This window comes from Amphiura filiformis, chromosome 8, assembly GCF_039555335.1.
Source record: "Amphiura filiformis chromosome 8, Afil_fr2py, whole genome shotgun sequence".
NCBI lineage: Eukaryota > Metazoa > Echinodermata > Ophiuroidea > Amphilepidida > Amphiuridae > Amphiura > Amphiura filiformis.
The window spans coordinates 51,253,029-51,279,289 of NC_092635.1; the positions used below are offsets into that span (position 1 = coordinate 51,253,029).

The 26,261-nt window shown below is 38.1% G+C and overlaps 1 protein-coding gene across 1 annotated transcript; it reads left to right on the top strand.

Moving 5' to 3' along the window:
- The first annotated feature begins 2,828 nt into the window (after window positions 1–2,828).
- Window positions 2,829–7,112, top strand: LOC140159183 (uncharacterized). Its single transcript, XM_072182566.1, has 2 exons — window positions 2,829–3,286; window positions 4,212–7,112. The coding sequence occupies exons 1-2, from the start codon at window positions 3,071–3,073 to the stop codon at window positions 5,934–5,936; spliced, it is 1,941 nt and encodes a 646-aa protein (XP_072038667.1). The 5' UTR covers window positions 2,829–3,070; the 3' UTR covers window positions 5,937–7,112.
- The last annotated feature ends 19,149 nt before the right edge of the window (window positions 7,113–26,261 follow it).

Genomic DNA, 26,261 nt, shown 5'->3' on the forward strand with positions numbered 1-26,261 from the left:
CTAGGCTGCAATGAGATTTAAACCATTTCATTTTTTAACCTTCTTCAAAAAGGAATATTGTTTTTAGGTTCTAAATGAAAAAGTGCACGAGGCTGTTTCTGTGCACATAGATCCCCACTCCACGCAATATTTTGTTATTAAAAGGTCAACTAGTTTGCCCCGCAGGGCTACAAAGAACCACTAACCGAGAAATAATGGATATCCAACAAGCTTAAACTATAAACAGGGCTTGAAGAATGATGGAAATTAAGGGGTAAAAGTTTCAAACATTAATATTAAAAGTAGAATATATATTCTTTGGTGTCAAATTACATTAAGGTTTAATATTGTTTTTCATTAAGGTTACTCTTGCTTTCTTGCCCTGCGGGGCCCACTTGTAGTGTTAAATCGTCGTATGGGGGTCGCCGGCCTCGGGCCTGCCGGTCCTACGGCCTTCATGTTTTCTCTATTGTTGTGACGATAATTTATTTGCATAATTGAATATTGATCATTGTGCCTTAAGCCCGGATACCCGATGATTTTGGCCCCGCACACCATGGGACTCCAAATCCGGTACCACGCTCTAATTTTTCCTTTGGCTAATTCCCCAATCAAGCTTCATAATAGTATCAACAAAAAACACCAACGACGACTAAACATTCCAGGTGGGACCCCAATATAAAGGCCCCACAGGGCAAGAAAGCAAGAATAAGCTTAATGTAAAACAGTGTAATTTGACACCACAAAATGTATATTCTACTTTTAACATGTCGACATCCACTTTTACTAAGTCGACTTGGCATAATAATTTATCTTACCCTGTCAACATCTACTTTATTGCCAAGTTGATTTGGCGTGATAATTAATCTTGACATGTTAACATAATGCTGATAATAAGTCGACATGGAAAGATAATTATCTTGCCAAATCGTGGCACTTAGACGCTTCCGCAATTTCCCCTGTGTACATGTATTAAAACATAATGAAGTTAAATAAATCAAATTTTAATACGACCAGCACACAACACACAAAGATAAGGCAAAAAAATGTTTGTTTCCTGTAGCAGGTCCAAAAAGTCAAATGCGAAATGCGGGTGTTTTTTTAATCCATGTCTGGAAATGGAAAAAAATACCCTTTTCGCTGCAAACTGGAAAGGGAATTTTACAGTGGGTTTCTCCGACACAAAAAAAAAATCATATTCAAGAATATTTATGACCCCTTTTCAACCTGCAGTAGTTTTTCACTACCGTATGCTCGTTTGTTGTGCAATATGTAAATGTTTACTCCAGTAGTGTTTTATATTATTTTTTGGTGATTTTTCCGGGTTTTTTTCTTTTTTTCTTTGTAAGTGAAAAAACTTCAAATGCGAACAATAAGCCGTCAAAAACGAAACGCGCGCGCTACAGGAAACAAACTTTTTTTTTTTTGGCTTAAGATTACTTCATTATCAATTCACCAATAATTAAATAAATTGCATAATTTACTCGTATCATTCCACCATTTCCCCTTGTTTTCCAACATGTCCAAGACCAAAAGAATTATGTTATACCAGCACAACAATGTCGCTTTCCCAGTTGCTGGTACTCCGTGCTGCAATAATTTCACGATCGAATCGAACCTATCATGATAAAATGTCTAAGCCATCTCCCTATAAATTCATGCACTTCTAGATAGCGAGAGCCAAACAGATCAAACTAAATCCAAACCATGCATTGATTGTGTATATATACACACGTACTACGCGCAAGGCTTTCGGACGCGTTCATTTTTCTTGCGGGTTGATGCATTTATATTTTCCAACACTTTAGATGCATTTGTATTTACACTTTTGAAAATTTTGTTATAAAAATTGTAAAAATCATGGAATTTTTTTCCTCGTGTATGAAATAGGTTAATAAATGCGTGTGTCTTGTTGCTCGAGAAATAATATTGTACAAAATATTAATGCACTTGTACTGAGATGTTGATGCGTCCAATGCAATTCCCCTTTGGGGCTCGTGATCTAGACGTATCAACATCTGAGAACGCATGCATTATTTTGTATAATTTTACTCCCAGCAAGAGATACGCATTTCTTAACCTATAGGCCTTAACGTCTAAGCCATTTGTCAATGTATATAATACATTGTACATGTAGGAACATGCAGTGGTAACATGATCGTCTTCCGACATTTTAATACCAAAACGAACCATGTATGGTAAACCATTGCATTAAATATTCCTGGCATGAAATAATGAAACTTACCCGAAAACACCATGAACACTGCACTGTGCAATATGAAGAGCAAATTGAGAACATTATATTTCGTAATAGATAGCAATAATTGTCAGATATTTAAAGATTCAATGACCCATATGGCCGCGTGTGCTCAAAATGAATTCAAGGTCAAGTTTATTGTAGTCAGTTTTTGGTCGATTACACATTTCTGTTTATCGCATGTGTGTGAAGGCTCTTTTGCATGTTTGCAGAAAAATGCGGTGTCGCTACGTGACGAATGTTAATACCTGCTCGGTCAAATGTCAGCAAATAGCTCCTGCAAATTGTGAACATTGAATAACAATAATAGGCATATCATGTACACGTACATGTCCTGGGATGACATAGGGCATGGACGAGGTGCCCCACGTTTTGGCAAAATGACCCATTTTATCCATAAAAATCCACAAAAAAATCCATGTAAAAATTATAATATTGTAACAAACATAAATACGATTGATGTTGTGTACAATCGTCTGTGGTGCAATGATTGCGTATACTATTTCATGAGTTGGTATTATCAGAGGTTGTTGACGCAATGTACAGGCTGCAGTGGAAGTATTAAATTATATCATGGCAAACATTGCGACATTTTAGCACGCAATTAGTACAGTCCAGGGTACATATGACATGTAGTACTACCAATCGTGAGTGTGCAATATTAAGAGCTAATAATATCTTATTCTACACAATTAGTTGTTTATGAGAACCCACGCCTAAAGCACAGATAGTGAAAAGACTTTTGGCTTCGAGTTCGACGAGCAACAAATCAGTCCTTTAAGCGCACAGTTGCATGAATTCACAATCATTGTGACCGCTTCAGATATCACCACGATGGATGTACAGCGTGGACATTGTTGGAGATGTGAGAAGCTTATAGATGGTAGTCATGTCTACTGCAAGTATTGTTGGATTGCGGTCTACTGCTCTCAAGTGTGTAGTGTTTCTGATGTCTTCAGGCATAGTGTACCAGAATGTGAAGAGTGGGGACATAAACAATGCAGTAACTCTCAATGCGGAGAAAATGGGCCAGCAAGAAAGTTCCTTGAGGTAAGATATGCCACATGCATGCAGTGATTTTCATTGAATGTCACAGTACGGGGTACAATTTCAAATGTTCACCCAACCTCCCCGGTCTGGTGGATGCCAATTTGTACTATATACCAATATAGGCCCTACAATGATATATGAAGTGGGAATTTTGCAGTCCAAAAGCAACTGTATTTGGCCATGCATTTTGAACTGAGACTTCGTTTAATTTGGTTGAACCGTGACATCTGAGGGACTTTGGTGCACTGGTGCACTCGTATATGTTATCATGCATCCTCAAGTAGGCCCTCACCTTTCAAACTTACCTTCCCTGAAATCTCAAAAGAAGGCCATTTTCACTGATTACTGATTTGGATATTAAAAGAATCTGGTAATTTCAAAATGGGGAAAAGATATCGGAACCTGTGATCTGAACAATGTAGGCCTATATGTTTGAACCGAAGACTATCATGAGCCGTATTAGATGTACATTTTTTCAGTGGCGTGCCAGTGGGGGATGACCGCTAAACATGGCCGTCGATACATCTTAGGCCGTCGGTACACGACGGGCCTTGGTGAAAAAATGGGTGTCAACAATATTATTTTGTGTATGTTGGGTGAAGAAACAAAGTACATGTCGCTCAAATACTTCAATACAGATGTGACTCATCTTTAGGCTGTTTACGTTGGCACATTGAAAGATATAAAACGTAAATGGGCTTTGAATTTTTTGATTTTTTGTTGTTGAAAAATTTGGTCAATACCCCCCCCCCCTCCCCTCCCACTTTTTCCCACTTTAGATTCTTGAGGAGCACATTTGGTTCAACAATTTCCGTCGGCAAAAGTATTTCCATCGGGTAAATTTACAAGTAGTGTTAAATTGTATTGTTGACTGAATATAAGTGAAATTCTGACGGATTTATGTCGTATATGTCTCTTTTTGCAGTGTTCTGGATGCGTTGGTACTTGGTACTGTGGTAAATCATGTCAAAAAGAAGATTGGCTAAACCATAAAAGCTCCTGCAAAGGTCATGGAGAAGAAGTGCGATTCGCAGCTCAACGAATACGTGCTACCATAGAGAGCAAACATAGAAAACCATTGCCACAACCTTTCTATGTCGGAAACGCAATTGCAATAGATATGCTGAATCTAAAGAACAATGAATACAACGTGACGGAAGTGTCTGCTAGTGACATACACCCAGCGCTAACCAAAGATTACTCAATACTCTCAGTTGGGTGCGGTAATCTGAGAAATTTCATCCACACTGCTACTTGTTTACCAACCGAATTTCGGGGAAAACTTCATACAACTTTGAACGACTTTGACCCATTCGTGCAGGCACGGAATGTCCTTTTCCTGTACATGATGATCGCATTTGCGAATAAACGCAATATTGGGGCAATTGTGACCACAATATGGTATTCACTACATCTGTCAAATGATCATTATGAATTCCTCGCAGGTTGTCTTCGTAAGCTTAGTGAAATATCCTCAAAACGTCTAAGACAAGCCACTCAGGGCATCATTGATATTTCGGCGGGAGATTTGAATCTGATTAAGAAGGTATGGGGAAAATGGCTCTCACTTGAATGCTGTCGTCGAAACCGAAACTACATCGATCTGCAACAACAACGTCAGAAATGGGTAGGAACTAGAAATAATATGACTCCTTTACTAGAGAAATACAAGGAAGAGCTAAACGCCGAAGATGCTGAATCATTCGAAGAATGGTTAAGAGACGGGATTTTTCTTGTTACAGCAGAAGCCAGGAAGCAATATTTGGGATATGGAAACCCAACACTTACCGGTTTTGTGTTCTTTCAGTATTCAAATGTAAGTTTCGCGGGAGCCATGGATATTGATAGAAACATACGCGTAGATGTCGGCTCAATCTTCAAGCACCCAGAGGAGCTTGACTTCGTCTACTGTGTACCCCCAGACCTCCATCCGTTTGGTACTTGGGATCATCTTTTAGTTCAGAAGTTCGCTAAAAGAACATCTCTCATTGATATGTATCACATGTACATCAGTGACCAAATACAGCAAGCTGTCTTGTGTTTGACAAATATAAAACAAAGCGTGTTGTTTGTCGTAACCGAATGTCGAAATCTTGACAAAAGTGTGCCACAACCAAAATATGATCGCATCTTTACGTCCAACATAGCCGATTACGTAGGCACACAAAATCTTCTTGTTACTTTTAAGCGCTTTCTCAATACGGAGAACAGATTCGCTACATTAGTTACGCAGCATTGGAATTGGTACCTCATTATTGGTAGAGCTAATTTTGATAATCCGTTGAACCCGATGGAACTATTGTTGCGTTCATTGGATGGATCCGCCAGTGACGTAATGCGACGGGCTGCTTTAGACACGGGAAAGCTTTTGATAGGGACTTCTATTGTACCTGGTCATTATCAAGAGTACATGAACACTATTGGCGACTTCGTTACTTTCTTAAAGGCCGATTTCATGGCCTGCAATCCGCACAACCCGGTCCCAACATTTCAAGACGTGACGAAATCTTCAGGAGCAGGTTTACGTATGCGAGACTTTCGTCGCGGACTCAACCAGGTTGTTCCCTTTCAATATCGACGGAATGTAAGGCAAGTTAACATGCTTCGTGGGCAAATGGCTCGTATGGTGGAATGGTATATACCTGAATAATAGGAATTTAGAATACAGCATATTAAATAATAGCGTTCCCAGTCCCTTGTTTTACCAATGTTTAGCTGAAAGAAGAGGTAATAACTCAACCAACCAACTGGGTGTCACAAATGGCAAAAACTAAACAAATTGTGCCTTGTTATATTGAGTGCCTACATATATCAGCCCATTTCGCACACATGATGTAGCCAACCTTTACTCTTACGTGAGATGCAATTCCTGTTACAAAATCCACTGATCTTACAAAAACTCGGAAATAAGTTATAAAATGTGATCGAATCTTCACTTCAAATATTGATGACTACATTGGGACACATTATCTTCTAATTGTCTTCAAACATTTTTGAATACCGGTAACATGTTTGCTGCAAACTGCAATTGCTGCATTGGAATTGGCTCCTTCATGCGGTAAAAGCAAATTTCGACAATCCTGCTAACCCAATGGATCTTTTAATGGAGCCTTGTGGACAAACACGCGTAACCTTACACGGGAAAACATACACGGTTGAATGGGCACCATCAAGATGTCGAGGGTACAGAACCAGAAAGCCTTAACTCACTTTTTGCCATTTTGAGATTTCGGTACCAAAATTGTTGACAGGACATCACTCCACTTACTTCATGTTTAAAGAGGACCTATACCTTCAAACTGATGGCCTGACGATGCGATCCCCCATCTCCCCACCAGTGGCTGACCTGTTTATGGAGTCTTTTGAACTCCTATCCACCGCGGATTTGGAAACGCCATGTTGATGTTATCGAACGCGAACACTTACGAGTCTTTTCTGACCCACCTTAGGCATATCCATTCTACTCCAGACAATTTCAATAGGGACAAAGGAGTGGACTGTGGACATTCCTCCTGAATAGAATAGATTATTCAAAAGGACCTCTGACCAAGTTAATTAACCTGTTTGCAGTGGCGTAACTAGGGTCGGTAGCGCCCGGGGCAAGAAACAAAATTGGCGCCCTACCACCCCCCCCAGAATTTCAGTTTATTCTTGAAAGAATTGCGCGCGGAGCGCGCGAAATTTTGGACAAATAAGGCTTACCACTAATTGATTTTGGTCACTAGAAGTTGAATATCGGTCTTAAAATGTTCTTTCAATTGATTTTGTGTTGAAATGCGCGCGAATCGCGCGAAAATTTTGACTTTCGTCACTTGGAGGGGCGCAGAATCGAGGCTGGCCCTGGCTGAATTGGTCAATTTGGCATGTTGCCCCCCCTGCCCCCCCCTAGTTACGCCACTGCCTGTTTGTTCTCCACACAGAGAGTTCCCTTATTGACTCATTGACACTTCCCTTTGGACAGTTCATGTCACTCATTTTGACATGTCCTATTGACAGTTCCCCGAATGTATATATGGCGCATCAATCATATTCATGTTTATTTATTGCTCTGAAGATGGCACTCGCTAGAGTTCCAAAAGTTCAGCCCTCTGAAAAGGACTTATCCAGGAATAGATATTACTCAATTTAAGGCATGCTTACATTAGCTATGTTTCAGACAAGATGTCAAATATTTTTCAGGTTTAGGGGCTACGTATACGAGACTTCCGCCAAGAACTAAACACAGTGGCACCTTTTCAATACCAGTGTACATGTAATGTAACATTCGACAGGTCAACATGCTTCGCATATGGTTGAATGGTATGTTCCATAAAGAGGAACAAAACTAATATTTATTCAGAAAAGCTCAGAGACTGAACTGAATTTATATTCTAATATTAGAATGTGACACTTGGCACTCTTATTCACTTTATATGCATTATTTTAAGTATAGTATTTTGTGATCTTATAAGTTATAATACGATATGAGATAAAGAAAAATGCACGATCTAGGATAAAACAACATAAACCAATAACTCTATTATCATGCTTCAGCGCTTAGCTAAAAATGATTAATCAGGTCTTACGTAAGCTGAAAATCATTTAAGGTGACAGTGCACTCTCAGAAATTATGGAAATGCATTATAAGTGCTATAACATTTTAATTATTCATGTAATTTATATATAAGTATACATTTATATTTATTATTTGAGTCAAATCGATGAGAATAAAAACAATCCTAAAAAACGTTGGCAGCAAATAAAAGAACTTGGTTATATATAGCTCCAAAAGAAAAGAGGGTAGAGGGTAACAAAGTTGTTTTAGATATTGATGGTGTTATTTGCTATGATCCCCACAAAATAGCAAATTCTTTTAATGAATTCTTCACCAGTGTTGCTCCTACCTAAATTTACAATTTGACCGAGCATCATCTTACATGCCAGCTTTTATTTTCAATATCGTGCAGGTTTTCAAATTTGAACAAAACCTAATTAAATGTTTTGCAAGAAACATATTGTTTAAAGAAAACGAAAAGGATTTCACAGAATAAAATATGAAGCCCATTGACAGTTAACCACTAGTGCGCATTGTGTTGAATGATCTTTCTTTCCAACTTGGAATGAAGTGAATTGACCAACGCACTGAAGGGTCTATTGTTCTATTGTGTCCGATTTGAGCGCTGACATATTGGAAAATGTTGCCAATCAATATTCATGAGAGTGTACATTCAACGTCCACTTATCGAAATTGGGTGACTTGTGTTTGGCAGGTGTGAAATACATCTGACTAGGTGTTTTAATTACGTAACGCATAAAGGTTTTGGCATCATTGAATGGCTGCCTAGTGCTGTTATATCGATATGCTTAGTTTCTATAATAATTATTATTATTTTCTTTATTCATCCATTTCTTTTCCTTTCTCTGCACTTATTCTTTCTTATGCCTACACTTAAGCAGTGGCGTAGATTTCTTTTTCACATGAGGGTGGGATTTTTTTTGTATGCCAACCCGGTATAATGAATCCAGTACCTGTACCTTATGGTACAAATGCGTGCTAAAAATTCTACCATAGGCCTATTGAAACTAAACTGGTGAAATATGGGACAAAGGTGGAATAAAGCACTATAAAATTGGCATTTTTGTGGCTAACATGGACAAATATGAGGTTGATTTCGACAGAAACCCATACACAGGCGTCAACATGGGGGTCAGGGTGATTGTATGGACCATCCCCACGGATCTATACGCCTATATGCACTTTGGGGACCTGTCACTCCATCGATCTCCTTCTCCCTCTCCTTCTCCCCTTTCTTCCTTTTTATTTTTGTCTTCCTCCCCTCCATAAAATCTCGATCACCCATCCGCTTCTCCTCTTTTCACCCCTCGACCCATCCTTCACTACCTCAATTGCCCCTACTGGCTTTTAAAATGGATATTCGTGATATTAAGAAACCCATTTGACTTTATTGAACAGGCCTATAACCATGATAATAACATATAGGCCTACTGCGAAGGAGTTAATATAGTCCGGCTGCAAACTATTGTTTTATTTGGTTAGATGGTTTTGCCAGTTTAAGTATTTTTCTTTGCTGATTATTAATCTATAGGTGTTACAAAATGAGATTATGGGGGATGTAGAATTGTCACCCCTGGGTAATTCAAGATCTCCAAGGTCAAAGTTTATACAGGGGTCAAAATTCAAAATTGCACGATTTTTTTAAAATCCCATACCAAAATGTTCCTCTGATCCTAAGGATTCAGAAAAAGTATAGTTTGACCCACCTCCGACTTATCGTTTCGGAGTTATAAGGTCAAAGGTTAACTTGGAAGCAGCACAGGTGCTGAAAGAGCTACAATGCTCCAATTTTGATGAAAATGGTCTTAAATTGTTGGCAGTGTTCTCTCAATCGATTAAAGAATAGTTATAACCAACTGTAATGACTCATTACCAAGGTAAGCATTCAGAGAAGTACCAGTAGGTCAACATCAGTAGGACTCAATTGACAATGACCTATTTTGATGTGTTACCAAGGCAACAAGTCATTCTAGGTAGTTCAAACTATTCATTATTCGAGTTGTGGTACAGAAAGACCAACTTGAGACCATTTTCATCAAAATTGGAGCATTTTTCAATTTCAACCCCTGTGGGAGTTCTCTATTTAACCTTTGACCTTTTTACTCATAACTCCACAACGATAAGTAGTAGATATGTAAAACTATACCTTTTCTGAATCCTTATGACAAGAGGAATAATTTGACATATGTTTGGACAAAATTGGACAAATTTATAATTTTGACCCCTGTATAAACTTTGACCTTGGATATCTCGAATTGCCCAGGGGTGACAATTTTACATCCCTCGAAATCTCATTTTGTACTACCCACAGAACAATAATCCAGAAACAAAAACACTTTAACTGGCAAAACCAACCTACCTTGGTCTGCCACCGGACTAATATGCATAGCAGCCATCAACGCTCTGCAGAGTCTATTGTTCTATTGTTTCCGATTAGAGCGCTGACATATTGGAAAATGTTGCCAATCAATATTCATGAGAGTGTACATTCAACGTCCAGTTTTCGAAATTGGGTAACTTGTGTTTGGCAGGTGTGAAATACATCTGACTGGGCGTTTTAATTACGTAACGAATAAAGGCATTGACATCATCGAATGGCTGCCCAGTGCTGTTATGTGTTTAGTTATTATATAGGCCTATAATAATTATTATTAAATGTATTCATCATTCCATTCTTTTCCCTTCTCTGTACTTATTCTTTCCTAGGTCTACACTTTAGCACTCCCTTGCTCTCCTTGTACCCTCTCACCCTTCCTCTCTCATTCCCACCATTTTCCTTATATTTCTATTTATCTACTTGCCTTTATTATATCTTTTCATTTCTCCCTTCCTCCAGCCCTCTCTCATTCTCCATATCCCCTCCCCCCCTCCAAAGACTTCTCACAGGGGTGAATCTGCCCCTACCCAACCCCCTCCCCTCTTTGGGTACGCCACTATTTCTATACCAATCTCCTTCTTAAAATAAAATTAAATGGAAATTTCTTAAAAACAACCTTTATAGGCTTATACTTATACTTACATGTATACGTATAGCGATTACCATTATAGTTATATAATGGAAATGGTAGCCTTCATACATTCTAATGTGTAATCGATCAGCAAGAGCATTCAATTTATTTAAATGAAGTGCCTAAAGCCAGGTGGGTGGTAAAGATGATTGCATCGACAGCTAAAGCCTCCTTTATCGGCTTCAGACCTACACAAGCACACATTGGATACATGGGAACAATTCGCCACTTGCACGGTTCCGCCATTATGCACTATGTGCGGGGAGAGCCTCGAACTGGTAGCATACATGAATGGGAATTGAACCAGTCATATAACATTCTGTGTAAGGTTACGTAATTCTTCCTTTCATGTATGCTGCCAGTTCGAGGCTCTCCCCGCATATAGTGCATAATGGCGGAACCGTGCAAGTGGCGAATGGTACCACTTTACCCATGACTGCCCTTACACATGACTGTATTGTGGTCACTTATTGATACGCGCCTGTTGTGTAGAGCGTTAATATGATGCCGGATCAGTGACCAATTTAATGGCGGAACCCCTTTGTTCGAAACAATGGTACCACTTTTATGAATAGCCTGTCGCAACTTCTAATCGGCATCAAAGGAACAAAGCATTATATAAGCTATTGCGACTCTATTTCTATTAAAAGCTCTTAAAAGTCGTGTTCACACAGTCGGACTTAAATCACTTATTACCGGTCTTAAATTACGTCGGTAATAGTATCGGATATAAGTGGCAGTGTGAATTAGCGTCGGATATAACTATATTCGACGTAATGTGCTTTAAATCCGACAATTTGTTCACACAGTCGGACTTAAATTACGTCGGTAATAGTATCGGATATAAGTGGCAGTGTGAATGAGCGTCGGATATAAAAAAAATAATACTATATCCGACGTAATGTGCTTTAAATCCGTAAATTTAAGGCTGAAGATGACCAGGGTTAAGCGATCGAAAAGTATGGCCCTGGAAGTAGATGGAGATGACATTTGTTAAGCCATAAGCATGATAACATTAAGGCATGTAATTGGATTTTAAAATATGATTAGGGGGTCCCAATATACGGAAAGAAAAATAGGGGGTGTCATAAAATAATTTTTGATGACCAAAATTTAGGGAGTCACAACACAACATGACTACAGATAGTGTGTTTATTTTATTCCAAAAGACTGATGCCTGTTGGGGGTGCAAACGGTGGGGGGGGTCATAAAATCTTTGCTGACGAAATAGGGGAGGTCGCAATTTTATTGAAGCCAACTTTTTGTAAATTTGGGACCCCCCCAAGAAAAAAATAGTATGATGATGGGAGTCATTGTTATTTTTTTTATTCTTGTCATTTTTTCAAAGATGTCCACCATGTAGGGCCTACATGTATAAAATGCGATATAGAGCTAAGTCTACTGTAAAATGGGACTACTTTGTCAAACTAAAATAATATTAATAATAATAATAATTTTTTTTCTAAAGAGGGGCGTTTATTGAAAGTGAATTTTCAGTGAAAAAATTTAAAATCGGGTTATATTTTCTGATGATGCTCATGTAGAAAGGAGGGATTTATGACCGGTAATAGGCTTATCGGACATAACACGTCGGACATACGCTGGCGAAGTTACGCAATTTATCGGATTAATTACCATAGCAATAGGTGAAAACAATTTTGAACATATAGATTGATTACAATACTGGTCTTTTCAAAGATACTAATCTTACAGGTGCAAGTAATCATCATGATTCACCTATTGCTATGGCAGTTAATCCGTTTATTACGTAACTTCGACAGCGTATATAGCGCTATTGCCGACAAATGTGAACGCGCTAAGGGATTAGCGGAAATATTTAAGTCGATCGGACATAAGCCAAGATAAAATATTACCGGTAATAAGTGCATGTGTGAACACAGCTGTAGGCAGCCATGGCACGTTGTTACGGGTAATCGATCAGCAACTATATTGAATTGATTTAAATGAGGCGCCTAAATATAGGTGGGTGGTAAATACTTGTACTTCGACGGTAATGTGTGATTTGTGTGCTGGCGAACACTCAGTCACACCCTTGGGTTGTATGAGTACAATAGGTACCTCACACTCAAGTGGCCGCTTTCACATGACATTCTTTTGATCACTTATTGACAGTAGCCTGCATGGTAAAGCGTTAATACGCTGTCAGGTTAGTTACCGATTTAATGGCGGATCTCTCTTGTGCTGAACAAAAGGTACCTCTCGGTGAATAGCTTGGCGGAAATCTAATCGGCACAAAGTAACAATGCGTTACATAATCCATTGCGCCTCCACGAATATGATAGCTCCGTGGAATTGACCCATGCGTTATGCAATCGCTCATTTCTTCGCAATCAGTCAACCGATTGACGTATAAGATACAGAATTTGCTGTCGTAGTGCACGTTACATACATACATAAAGGTGATTTAAGGCGCTTATGCAAAAAATTGGTCTAAACGCACAAAACTACATTACCAACAACAAACATTGACCAGCCAGTGGAAAACAAGAAAAGTCAATGTAAAGACAAAATGAAAAATACTAAAAATTGTACAAGTGAGTTTTCAACAGCTTTTTGAATTGTATGAGAGAAGAAGCTTCCCGTACGTTCCGTGGCAGGTTGTTCCAGATGGACGGTCCAGCAGCTGTAAATGACTTATCACCACAGGTTAACTTGCACACGGGAATTTTTAGGAGAGTTCTTACCAGGACAGATCTTGTAACAGGGCCACTGGAATGTGTAGGCTTAATACTAATTGAATCGATGAGGTATCGTGGTGCGGAGTCAGTCAGGCACTTATAAATCAGAAGACAGAGTTTGAATTGGTTACGTTAGTAACCATTGGTTACTGCTCCAAGCCTGGGCTAATACACCTGTTCCGAATTTTGATATGCCATAGGCTTTGTGTTGTGATCATTTCGATCAGTGGTTCGTAACAAAGAAAGCGTGATCCAGTTGACCTGGCAACGGCCATATTGTAACGTGCACTACGACAGCGAATAAGATGGGCTACAAGCTGATGTTTAGATTTTGATGTCTATTTCTCGACTTACGTCCAAATTTATTCGCCCGGTATGCTTTTCTGGAACACCCTGTATATTCCTATTACCAAATGAAACGCACCAAATCCTAATTGTTCTAGTTGAACCTTATTGGCAATAAGAGTGAAATTCTGACAGGGTTGCTTGATTTAAAAATCATGTTGATTTAAATCACGATTTAAATCGCGATTTCAATCAACTTTTTAATTTTATACCATTTTTGATAGGTGAATTTCTTTCACTTTTGGATACAATTAGAATACTTCAATGGTGTCATTTTATCGATTACCAAAGAAAATTAATCTTCAAGGTGCAGAATTCAACAGGGTTTTCCATGATTTTTCCCCAATTCTTTTTCTTTGATTATTTCACATGTAAAAACATGTTTTGAATTTTTGTAAATACCTGATAAGATTGCTTATTATGTCCAGCATTCCACCAGTCTCTTTTGACTTTGTCATGGGGTATAGCTGTTCTTGAAATTAAAATTGTTTTACATTTTTTTTTAATCCGATTTAAATTTGTTTTTAAATCCGATTTTTTTATATTTTCTTTTAAAAAAAATCAGCAACCCTGAATTCTGATATTTAGGAAAATCTTGCATTTTGACATGATGTTTTCATGACCACAATTACATAATTTAGACTTGCGTAAAAGCTACCTGAAAAGTCTTTAATAAAAAAAAATGGTTTTAGATCAATTAAAAATCCGTTTGCTAAAAATTAGACTGCATAAACTTTGCATTTGTGATCATCACAGCAAGGTACAAAAAAAACCTAAAATATAAAAATTTGACTTTTAGTAACAAATAAAAATCATCAATTGAAATGCGGGTAATTAAATGCAACCGCTCTCGAAAAGTGTTGATTCCGGTAATTACTTTAACTCCGTTGTCAATTGAAATGTAGGTACTAATGTGCAACTAGCCCTACCACAGGGCCTTTTTTTACCCACTATATACTCCGAGACACCATGCTATATCCTGAGAACTGCTAAAAACCAAGTGACAGCTCACAACCCACTCAGCGGTTTAGTGGGTTTCAGTTCTCGGCGTATCTCGGAAGCGTGTAAGAAGAAGAAAAATGGCCCTGTGGTAGGGCTATGTGCAACCGCTCTCGAAATGTGTTGATCCCGATAAAAACTGTAACTCCATTGTTTTTCTCTTCGTAGCCAAGTATCCTTGTATTTTTTTCTGTTCGTAATATGTACATGTTTTATACAGTTATAGTTCCTATATTCAACTTCAGTTGCTTATAAGGTCTAACCTTAATCTAAAGATCTTCTTGATTGTCTAATCTTAATCTATAGATCTTCGTGATCGGTTAAGCAAAATGCCATTCCAGCATTCTGTCCATTCCACGCGTCATGTTCACGCTGGCACGAACATTACGTCTATAACAAAATGGAACGACCTTGTTGGAGTTGCCACGTCGAAAGTCACGCAGCTGTACCCCTTCACTTTGCTTCACCGTCTGAAATGACGGCGGATTCGCAGACTGAGAATCTTTGTTAACTGCCAGATATTCCGCTCTTAAATATGTAACAAACCAATTCATGTTGTTGAAGTATTCTTGGCAGAAAAACATGCCTCGAGATCTATCTATAACTTTGTCGCATTCCTCAGCCAAAGCCAATGGGTGTTTCAGTCTAGATAGCATGGCTTCGTCATCACTGTTGATATCATTAGCTGCTAAAATTGCGCACAATGCCATTTCTTCTGAACGTTGAGTTGGACAGGGTACATGGGTGGCTGAAACCTGTGAAAGCTGTAACATCTGTAGTCCGTCAGTCATCATGAACATTGAGTAGGGAACGCAGAGATACCAACTCCAGTATTGAGTAATGATCGTAGCAGACTTGTTCGCACGATTGAGAAGCGGTTTCATCACCTTCAACAAAGCTTGCGTTCCTGAAAAGTCAACAATGTTTGACGTGAATATGCGATCAAAACGGTCCGATTCTACGTCGACACGCGCTGATATGTCGAAACAGTTGCATATCATGACCGATAAGCGTTGAGCCTCAGCCTTTATGCTTGCGATAGTCCGTTTCATCTGATCCGATATGAAGGAATGAAACATCACAACCATTGACTTGTTGTAATGGCGCTTCTTCACTTTCAGGTAATCCCATTCACTAAATGGCATCAGATGATAGTCAATGCAAAACACAAATCTACCAGACATAAGGAATAGCAAGGATTCTATGGGTGTTACTTGGGCCGACTGTGTAAACATGTAACCTGTCAATGTGGGATTGTCGTATGGAAGATTATGAGATTTTGGATTTTCACCAGGAATGAAATTTCCGTGTTTGTCGTACTCGTCAAACGACGGTAACAACTCATTCGGCAAGTCCTTGCGGTACTGTTTCATCCCTTCTTCCATTTCTTGATTTTGGTACAACAATCTCCTGCGCTGTTCTTGGAGATCAATGTAATTTGGATGACCCCTCCTACATTCCAACTCCAGCCAAGCTTTCCATACCGGTCGCATGGGAGTTATATCTGTTTCGGAAAGTTTTAAGGCTCCTCCAGTAACTTTATCTAGGCTATCAGCTGAATAACCTAGCAGGGCTCTTAGGCAATCTATCAGAAACTTGTAATCTTCTGCAGGCAAATGAAGAGAGTACCAGATGGTTGTGATTCAGAGTACATTATCATCATGTACAGTTGTAGTACATTTCTAGCTTGCACATATGGATCTAAATCGTTGAGTACGGTGTGCAAGGTACCTTTGAACTCTTTTGGTAAAGACGCAACTGTATGTATCCAGTTTCTGAGGTTACCGCAACCTGCCGAAAGAATGGTATAACTACCTTCAAGTGGATCTTGTTCTGATGTCTTCGCTGATCCTGCATCTTCTTTGGATAATTCATTGGTAGGTAAATTTAACATGTCAATAGCTAGTGTATTGCCGACATAATATGGATATGTCATTGCCATTCCGGAGCCGGAGCTGATTTTCATCTGAAGAGTTTGAAATTTAACCTTGAGGGCTGCACCTACTTCTCTGATTTCTTGTGTGCGCTTTTGACAACTTGGCTTGTGGTCTTGAAAGTGTTGCCGTTGGCAGGTTTCTCCGCAGTACCAGGCATTGCAACACGCCGAACACTGATAATAAACAAATGAAAACGAAACAAATGTAAGTATCCACTTGCGAGATACCCCCTCCCCCACTCTACACAAAATTGGTTAACCAATGCGTGTTCAATTTTTCAAAGTGAATTTTCATAAATTATTATTATTAACGTAAACTCGAGGAGAAAAAATAATGTTGTAAGTATTTCGCCGTAAATGGTTGAGGTCTAAAAAACAGACAAGGAAAAAGTTTGCAACTCATATCGATGATATGATCGTGGGTGCCCCAAATACGATTGGCGCAACAAAGGTAACATGACTTTGCACAGTTACTACTCCAACCAAAGCTTCGTAAAATATGTAAATGTATTTATTCACTTGCATATCTAAAAGTATACGCATATCTTAAGGGATCTAAAATGAGCGTTTATTGCGTTTCGACAGTATTTTTGTGGGACATGAGAGCACCTCAGACCTATCGAATTGCATTCTGAATACGAAGCATGTCTTTCTGATATCAAATAATTTTCATTTTTGAAAATCACAGTATAATACAAATTTTATGACAAATTATTAGTTTGATATTTTTCAAATTTTTGATATATAACAGTCCTCGAAGTAAATTATATAAATCTAATGATATATTCTTAAAGTGTATGTAGTAGGAGGAAAAGCCGACGGTCAATTGAAAATTTTGACCTTTCATATTGAAGATATGGATTTTTTCCCAAAAGACCTAATTTTTTTGGTGTTTTGGGAAAAAATCCATATCTTCAATTCGAAAGGTCAAAATTTTCAATTAATCGTCGGCTTTTCATCCCACCTACATACACTTTAAGTATAAATCATCAGATTTATAAAGTTTACTTCAAGTACTGTTAAATATCAAAAATATCAATTTTAATGATTTGCCATAAAATGTGTATTAAATTGCGAATTTCAAAAATCAAAATTATTTGATATCAGAAGGACATTCTTCGTATTCAGAATGCAATTCGATATGTCTGATGTGCTCTAATGTCCCACAATAAATACTGTCCAAACGTTCATACCCAGCCCTTAAGGACACTAAAATTAAATTGCAAAAAAAGTAGTCGATAGATATGGAACTTTGATACATTGTTTTTTTATTCCAAGTTATACGCATTTGAAGGACAAAAGATCGAGTTTCAAAAGTGACAAATTTAGATATTTTGTAATTTAGTTTTAGTGTCCTTAGAGGTCCGTCACCCGATCTACAGCATCATCCCCCCCCCCCCATTTTTCTCATTGTTGATACCATATAATGGATCATACTTTTCTCATTACCATCTTACAATTTGACGCTTCAAATCGTGTATTTCCGGAGAAATCTTGAAGAAAAAACATCTTCCTTTGGTCACTGCTTTATCGAAATTTCACACTGCACGGGTGATTCTGGGCAGTCAAACAATGAAATCGGGATGAATTTGAGACACTATAATGATATGAACATAAAGTAAAAAATAACAAATAGGGCCTACTTAGGTGGGATATACCAGACGGGGACCCAGCTATGGCTGCCATTGAGGTGTAGGAATGTGTGAAATCGGATTCGTCTATATCGCCCTGCTGACGCCCTGCACTACAACGTTCACGCGGTACCTATACATTGAACCATATCATGCTGAACACTCGCACCTGTAAGATTATTATCTTTGAAAGAGCGGTATTGTATTCAATCTATGATTGCAGACAACACATATGCACAGGTGATCAGGCCTTGCCGTTTAGATTTTAAAGGCGAGTGGTTAATCACTCGCTAGCACGAAGCTTGGCGAGTGGTCGATTTTTCACAAATACCACTTATTTGGGTATAATAATAAAGTAGAGCTTCGACAGTCGAAGCGCGCTCAAATTTGTGACTTTCTGCTCTTAGAGAGGGCACAGACTCGATTTAATGCTGAATTGGCTAGTTTTTGGAGATTCGCAGTGAGTGGTATTAAGTGTCTATGGCGAGTGGAAAATCGCTCACTAGAAATCGAGTTTGGGCGAGCGGTGGCGAGCGAGAGCGATCGCTCGCCTCAAACGGCAAGGCCTGGGTGATGAGCAACCTGCTTGTTGTAATGCTGGGTGATATAGTCAAAAATTGTATTCATCTATTGCTATGGTAGTTAATCCGATTATGACGTCACTTCTACAGCGAATAGTACACCTCAGAGAGGGTAGGTCATGGTTTTAGTATTTTGATAATCGGGACTCAGAAGCTAAGTCCATGTTGCCTTTCTACATTCTTTATGCTAGAAGTGGGTGTTACAAACTGTCAGCTGTGTTTTTAATTCAACACTTTTCCCATCTGCTGTTGATATTTGGAATGTGGCACAGGGGGGGGCACTTCAATTTGAAATGGATATAGGTGTAGGGCTGGCACTTTCGCACTAAGGGGCATTCGGTGAGAGCAAAATGTAAAAAATATGGGGTCATTGGGTGAGAGCATGATTTTGGCATTCGGTGAGAGCAAAATGTAAAAAATATGGGGTCATTGGGTGAGAACATGACCTTTTTTAATTGAAATCTTTGGGTGAGAGCCGAAACAGCGCAACAGAAACCTCGAAAATCGAATTTCTAGTTCTAATGGCTTCAAATTTCTTTGTTTTATCAAAATAAGTGACAAAATCAGTGATAAATGAAAGTTGCTGTTACAATTGAACAAGTAAGGGTCTTTGGGTGATAGATCAAATGAAAAAATAAGGGGTCTTCTGGTGACAGAACATGTGTTCGTAAAAAATATGGGGTCTTTGGGTGACAGCGATGCTGAAAAAGGGGTCTTAACAGCCCTACATACGCGTCACCTCCAAAGCTGGAGTGCCCCCCCCCCCGGGTGTGGCACAGGTGGCTACATCTTAAAGCTTCATAAGGTGGCTTCCCGGGACAGAGGTAAATTTAAGAATAAAAGGTGAACTTATAGTCATACACCCCAGACAAACTAGTCTATGGTCATACCTCTCTCAGTTTGTAAATTTAAATATCTGATCTTATAGCCATACCTCCGAGTCTTTCAGTTGCTTAGACACTTTGCCGCATTTTGCATTTGAGCACTGCTTCGGTCTCCATTCTGCGCATTCTGGCGTGTGTCTCCACTGATCACGAAAACGGCATTTTTCGCTGCAGACTTCACAAGCAACGTCCCTTTCGATTGGATTTTCACATCGCCAGCAACAACCAAGTTGGACATCCATTGTCTAAACAGGAATAATAGATTTACACGAAATAACATTACTAATAATTTTTAATAAACAGGTCTACAATAGGCTTTCCAGAAAATAAATGCACACCCCCGATGCACACCCTTATAGAGAAATAACTTTTCAATCATAAAAATGTCTGGATTTCCAAGTCTGCTTTCTGAAAACAATTGGAATTCCAGTTGCTAATGTCACTTGAAAAAGCCTGGAAAACCAATTTAAATGAAGGAAAAATCACGGAAATGTCCCAAATGAGCTCTCAAATTGAGGATTTCTGATTTTGAACCATTTTTCTGCTGGATTTTTTCGCCTTTGGACACTTTGAAAGTCTGGATTTCCAACAATCACGACTGGACAAAAAGTCCGGAAATCCGAACTCCTCTATAAGGGGTGTACATCTATTTTCTGGAGTAGCCCAATGTAGAGAAAATAAAAAGGTATTGATATTTAACAATGTGTAAAAAAAAATCATTTACACATTTCTATAAAGTGAAGGATAAGTCATTCAAATTGTCATTTGATATTTTTGTAATGAAAATTTGGCATAAAATGAAGAAAAGAGCAGTATTGTCGAAGTTGAACCACTAGCAGGTTATGTTAGTACATCTATGGCAATGACACCGGTGCCAAAATCTTAATTTTGATGATTTTTACGATCGTCCGGATGAGCAATCATGTACGATTTCCTTCAGATTTTGAATTTGTTATTCTATACTCAAAATGCTAGTAATAATTGTCAGGAATGGTTTCTATCTATTTTGAGCTGAAATTACAAGTTAAAGTGAAAGAAACCCTGCTGTGTTGACCTACAAACACAACAAATTTGGCCGATTCCATATTAGGTGCAAGTTGGGACATGTGTAAACATTACTAATATGAAAAAAAAATTAACCAATTTCATAAAATCGTACATTATGGATTTAATGAGTGCATTGTAGTATCTAAAGAAGAATCTTGTTGTATTTAATGCACATTTTAGTGCTATTGGGGACCGTTCACAAACACAAATTTCAATTGACTAATTGTTCAATAAAGGGGTCATTCATGTAGGCTACTGAAAAAATGGGGTCATTGGGTGTAGGATTTGCCAAAAAATACCGGGGTCTTTTCATGGGCACATGACGTATGGGGAGTGCCCCCCCCCCCCGGGATATAGGTGTTTTCTATGAGTCAAAGGCCATAACTTCTGGGTGGCAACTTAATCTTCCTGGGGTAAATCTTCTACAGGGGATCCCAGCATGGGGTCAAAGGTTATATGGGATCAAATTTGACCCCACGTACCCTAATCTTTGACACCATGGTGGGACCCCAGGAAAATCCCCCCCTGACTGTTCTGATCCGCCACTATGGCCAAAATTTATTTGTTTGTTTGCAAAAAAAAAGGGAAAAAAGTCTAGTGTAATTTTAGGTTAGGTCGGGTTACGCAAATCAAACAATATTTTATAGGCCTAACAGACACGCACAAGGTCATTAAGATGTATGTATTACTAGATTAGTCACATGCAGTTTCTATTCTGATAATTCGGTTAAAAATAACGGTATTTTTTAGCTGAAGATGCTGATACTTACCTACACTCGGAAGCTCCTTGCCGTACTTTATTTCCCGGCTACTTATTAACACACAACAACCACTTTCTACTAATAGGCCTACGTCGCGTCGTTATAATTAGGATAATCCTACGTTTAAAGCAATATTATAAGAACTGTTTCATAAGAAGGTTGCTCTCTTCGTTGAACTCGTGACTAAAACATGTAAAATAAAATCGTGAAATGTTGCTGCTTGGGTGATAGTCACGCTTTAATGAAAAGGAGCGTGACTGCAGACACCGTATAATGATTCCGGAATAAGCCGACTATCTGTGTACCACGCACTCCTCCCTTCGTCATACATAAATTCGCCTAGCCCCATTTCCCTAAAATAAATTTTTCAAAAATTCACACTTGGCAGAGGTGGGCCTCGATCCCGCGCCGCTTGCCACTAACATTGCTAACTTCATATCGCGTATAGAATTAACAATATAAAGACAGAAAATGTACCATATTTTCAGAATTCACCTTAAATGTGTATTATAGAGCTACCACTTTAATCTTGTTGAATTCTCAAGCACGAGGGGCCTATGATACATATACAATACATAATCGATTTTGATTTGAAGCACGTGGTCTGTGCTCAGGACATCGCGTCGGTTTGTAAGATGGGTCTGGATTTTTGCAATTTATAGGAGAAGTCCACATAGGTCCCCAAAGTTTCTTTTAGATATTAAAAAATTAGATTCCCATAAAGACGAAACAGTAATCTTTAGTTGGGACCTATGTAAATTTTAAATAACATTTTCACCAACAATTCAGTGTTAATTTTTACTAAATTCAGAAAATATTTTGGCGTATATAAAATTGAAATAAAATTCTCTGCCTCATAAAACTCAGCACGATTTGGTATCACGAATCGTTATATATGATGTACAGTTAATATTCAAAAATTCTTTTATACATATGCTTCAGTTTTTACACAAAAAATATTTCATTGAAAACCCTCCCACTCGGTTTAAAAAGGTAATCAGGCTTCCTCAGCATGTGCAATAAATTAGCATTAAAAATTTTCTTATTATAGCAGCCTTTTAGAAACACTTGCTGAATCGCGATCACTGCTGTAGCATGTACATGTACCTGTGACGCGATGTCTCACGGTTTCATGATTTATCAGTCCACAACCCTCGTACCATATTATGCTCACGCAATACTGTATCCACTTCGGTAGCCTGTGTATTCCAACCGTTTAAGGTAGCTATGAATAATTAATCAGGTTACATCAAATATTCTATGTCAAATATTCGGAGTCTGGTCTGGCCTTTATTGCTGTCCTATAAAGCTGTATCGAAGGGTAATTTTACCAAATATATGGACCCATATCCATATATATTTGTATTGTATATCACCTTAATTTTTCACTGGGTGGGGACTTAAGGATATTGAGATCAAGGGTCATCTGGGGTCTGATGAGGTATGTATGCACAATACTAAAAATTCATATTCCCTTGAATATATCAATATTACCAATTTTGGTTTAAATACTTCTTAGTTTCAGTTTATTGTTTAAAAAACCCTTAAAAAACAAGACACAAGATCATTTCAATTCACATCAATAGTACAGAATGTATGAAACTACAAATATATCAACCAATACATGACCAAAATAAGTGCTACAAAGTTTTACAAATTTTAATGGAAGATAAAACATTTTGGGACATGGCCAAAATAGGCGCTACAAGCTGCTACAGGCACTACAAAGTTATAATAACGATAAAATATAATAATAACAAACAATGAAATTAAGGAAGATGCAGCATTTTGGGATGTGGATAATGTACATTAAAAAACTACGTAGTTTACACAGTTTAATCCAATGATCATTAACTTAGGCAAAAAAAAATATGGTTTGTCTCAAAGCTCACGAGTGGTTTGAAAACAAATGCGAAATGCAATTTTTTATATTTTTTTTATTCCCGACCTTTTTTATGGTATTTGGAGAAAAAAATCTGATTTTCGCCGAATTTTTCCGGAAAAACTAAAAAACTAAAAAATGCGTACGCGAGCTTTGAGACAAACTTTTTTTTTTGGCCTTTTGATGTTTTTGATGTGGATGGATATTCATTAACAGATTTTTCAATCAATATTTTTCTTTCCTCTTCACTAAAACGTTTACATAACATACATTGTAAGCCTAATGAAATCCATCTCCCAATTAAAAAAAATCACACTGCACTTCCCAGCAAACACAAAAATGATCTTAAATTGTTTATTCAAAAAGTATTTTTTAATAATAACATTTAAATGCTGTGTTATATATAAAGGTCATGAAAATGTATTTAAAATGTTATTGTTATATATTTTGGGCAAACATTTTTGCAAAATATTTTGTCAACACTTGCACAACACATTCTGTTTAGAATGTTTTCCCATCAGGTTTTCAAAAATGAGATTTGAATGTTATTAAACCACAGGTTTTTCTACCCTTTACATAACCAGTCAACATTAATAGGTAAATTTTCACGGGAAAATTTTCTGGACACGTGACCAATGCGTATCAATGTGAGTGTAACCTCGAGCCTGATCTCTGACCCCCGGCGGTGACCTCGCTATTCAAGTCTTAGTAATTTTGAATTGGAATTGTATTTTTGACCGCAATTTTGATAGAAATTTGTGCATTGCAAATTTATTAAATATTATGTTATCTTAATTTTTCACAATATCATCAAAACGTAATTTCAAAAATATCTATCTACGGAAAAAAATATTTATCTACGGAAACTCTTACCATAACATTATTAACTTGCGACAAGTAACTTATTTTGCCTCAAAGGAGGAATTCTTCCTATTCAAATACATTGGAAGAACACCCGCTGTGCTCGGGGTCACATTCCATAATGCTAATATGTCTGCGCCCATGGGTGTCACGTGTCCAGAAAATTTTCCCGTGAAAATTTACCTATTAATTCTGACTGATAACCAGACATTTAAACGTTTTACGTTGTGTTTGCTGAAGGTGCACGATAGCCCCTTCTTCCAACTAATAAGTTTATTTTGAAATTTATCAACAGGACCAATAGCTAAGTTGTTTTTTTACAGTCAATGAAATAATCTTCTGACAAATAAAACAAGGAAATCAAGAATGGTTAAGTTGTCAGCGCTTACACCCATTTGCTATTTTGAAGCTAAACTGATGAAATATGGTGCAAAAGCGGAATAAATGCGCGCGAAGCACGCAAAAATTTGCACTTTTGGGGCTAAAATAGGCATATATGAGGTCAATTTGGTCAGAAACCTTTTTTCAGGCGTCAACATTGGGGGATGATTGTATGGAGCATCCCCCTGGTAAAATATTGGGGGGGGGGATAAATCCCCCATCCCCCGGGATCTACGCCTATGGCCATTGCAAAAGGTCTTTGCAAAATCGAGTAACTAGTGTAGTAGTGTATCACATTTTTAGTATAATGAAATGATTTCCCCAATCTTGAGGAATAACACCTGTATCAGGCCCGTAGCCAGGATTTTTTTGTGGGGGGGGGTGCTGATTTTGAAAAAGTGGACTTTTTTCCAAGGGGGGCAATTCTGTGAAAAGTAGACTTTCTTCCCCAAATTTAGACCTTTTTTAAACCAAAAAAGCTTAAAACATTCTGAAATTTTTGGGACTTTTTGAATACTTTTGCAAATTTGGGCTAAATATCTGGCTACAGGCCTGACATGTATCCAGAATTAGATTGAACAACATAACATTTATCAGTGGCGTAGATTGCGGGGATGAGGTTGGGGAAAATGTCTTGTATAGTGAATGATGTATAGAAAAATTATGTATATTATAGGAGCAAGGAATCCAGTTAGGGACCATTCACAAACACTTGTAAGGGGGGCCTGATGCAAAAAGGGGGGTCCTGAAAAATTTTGACCCTCCTAAAGGGGGGCCCTGAAAAAAATGGCCTCAAATTTTTCTGGGAAAATTGAGTTTATGCTTTTCTATGGGGTTGACCTAGCACTGGTTTCTGTGCTGTACTCTGATACCTGTATGATGATTTTCCAACTGTAGGATAGTAGCTGATAGTTGCCCCAATAATATACATAACTTTTGTTACCAGTGTGTAGTTATTTTTTGAGAAAATGCAAAATTAGTCACAAAATTTATCAGGGGGTGTAGTATCACCTTAAGCTAAGCTAAACTGAAATATGGTGCATAAGTGGAAGAAATTTGTGCGGAGCGCGCAAAAATGGGCACTTTTTAGGCTAAAATGGCCAAGTATGAGATTAATTTGGTCAACATGTGATGATTGTATGGACCACCCCCTATCAAAATATTGGGGGTGTTTATCCCCCCCCCATCCCCCTGGATCTACGCCTATGACATTTATAACACTATTTCACTGTTATTTAAAGGATCCGACTTATTTATTAGCATTTTTTAAAAGCAGCAATGACATTGTAAGGCTGTGTTCACATTACACAATGTGGGTTCGTACCTAGGTAGTAATGTGGTGTCGATCCATGCCGAATCCACATTGATTTCGCGTTCACACTACATGGAAAGTGGGTTATGACGT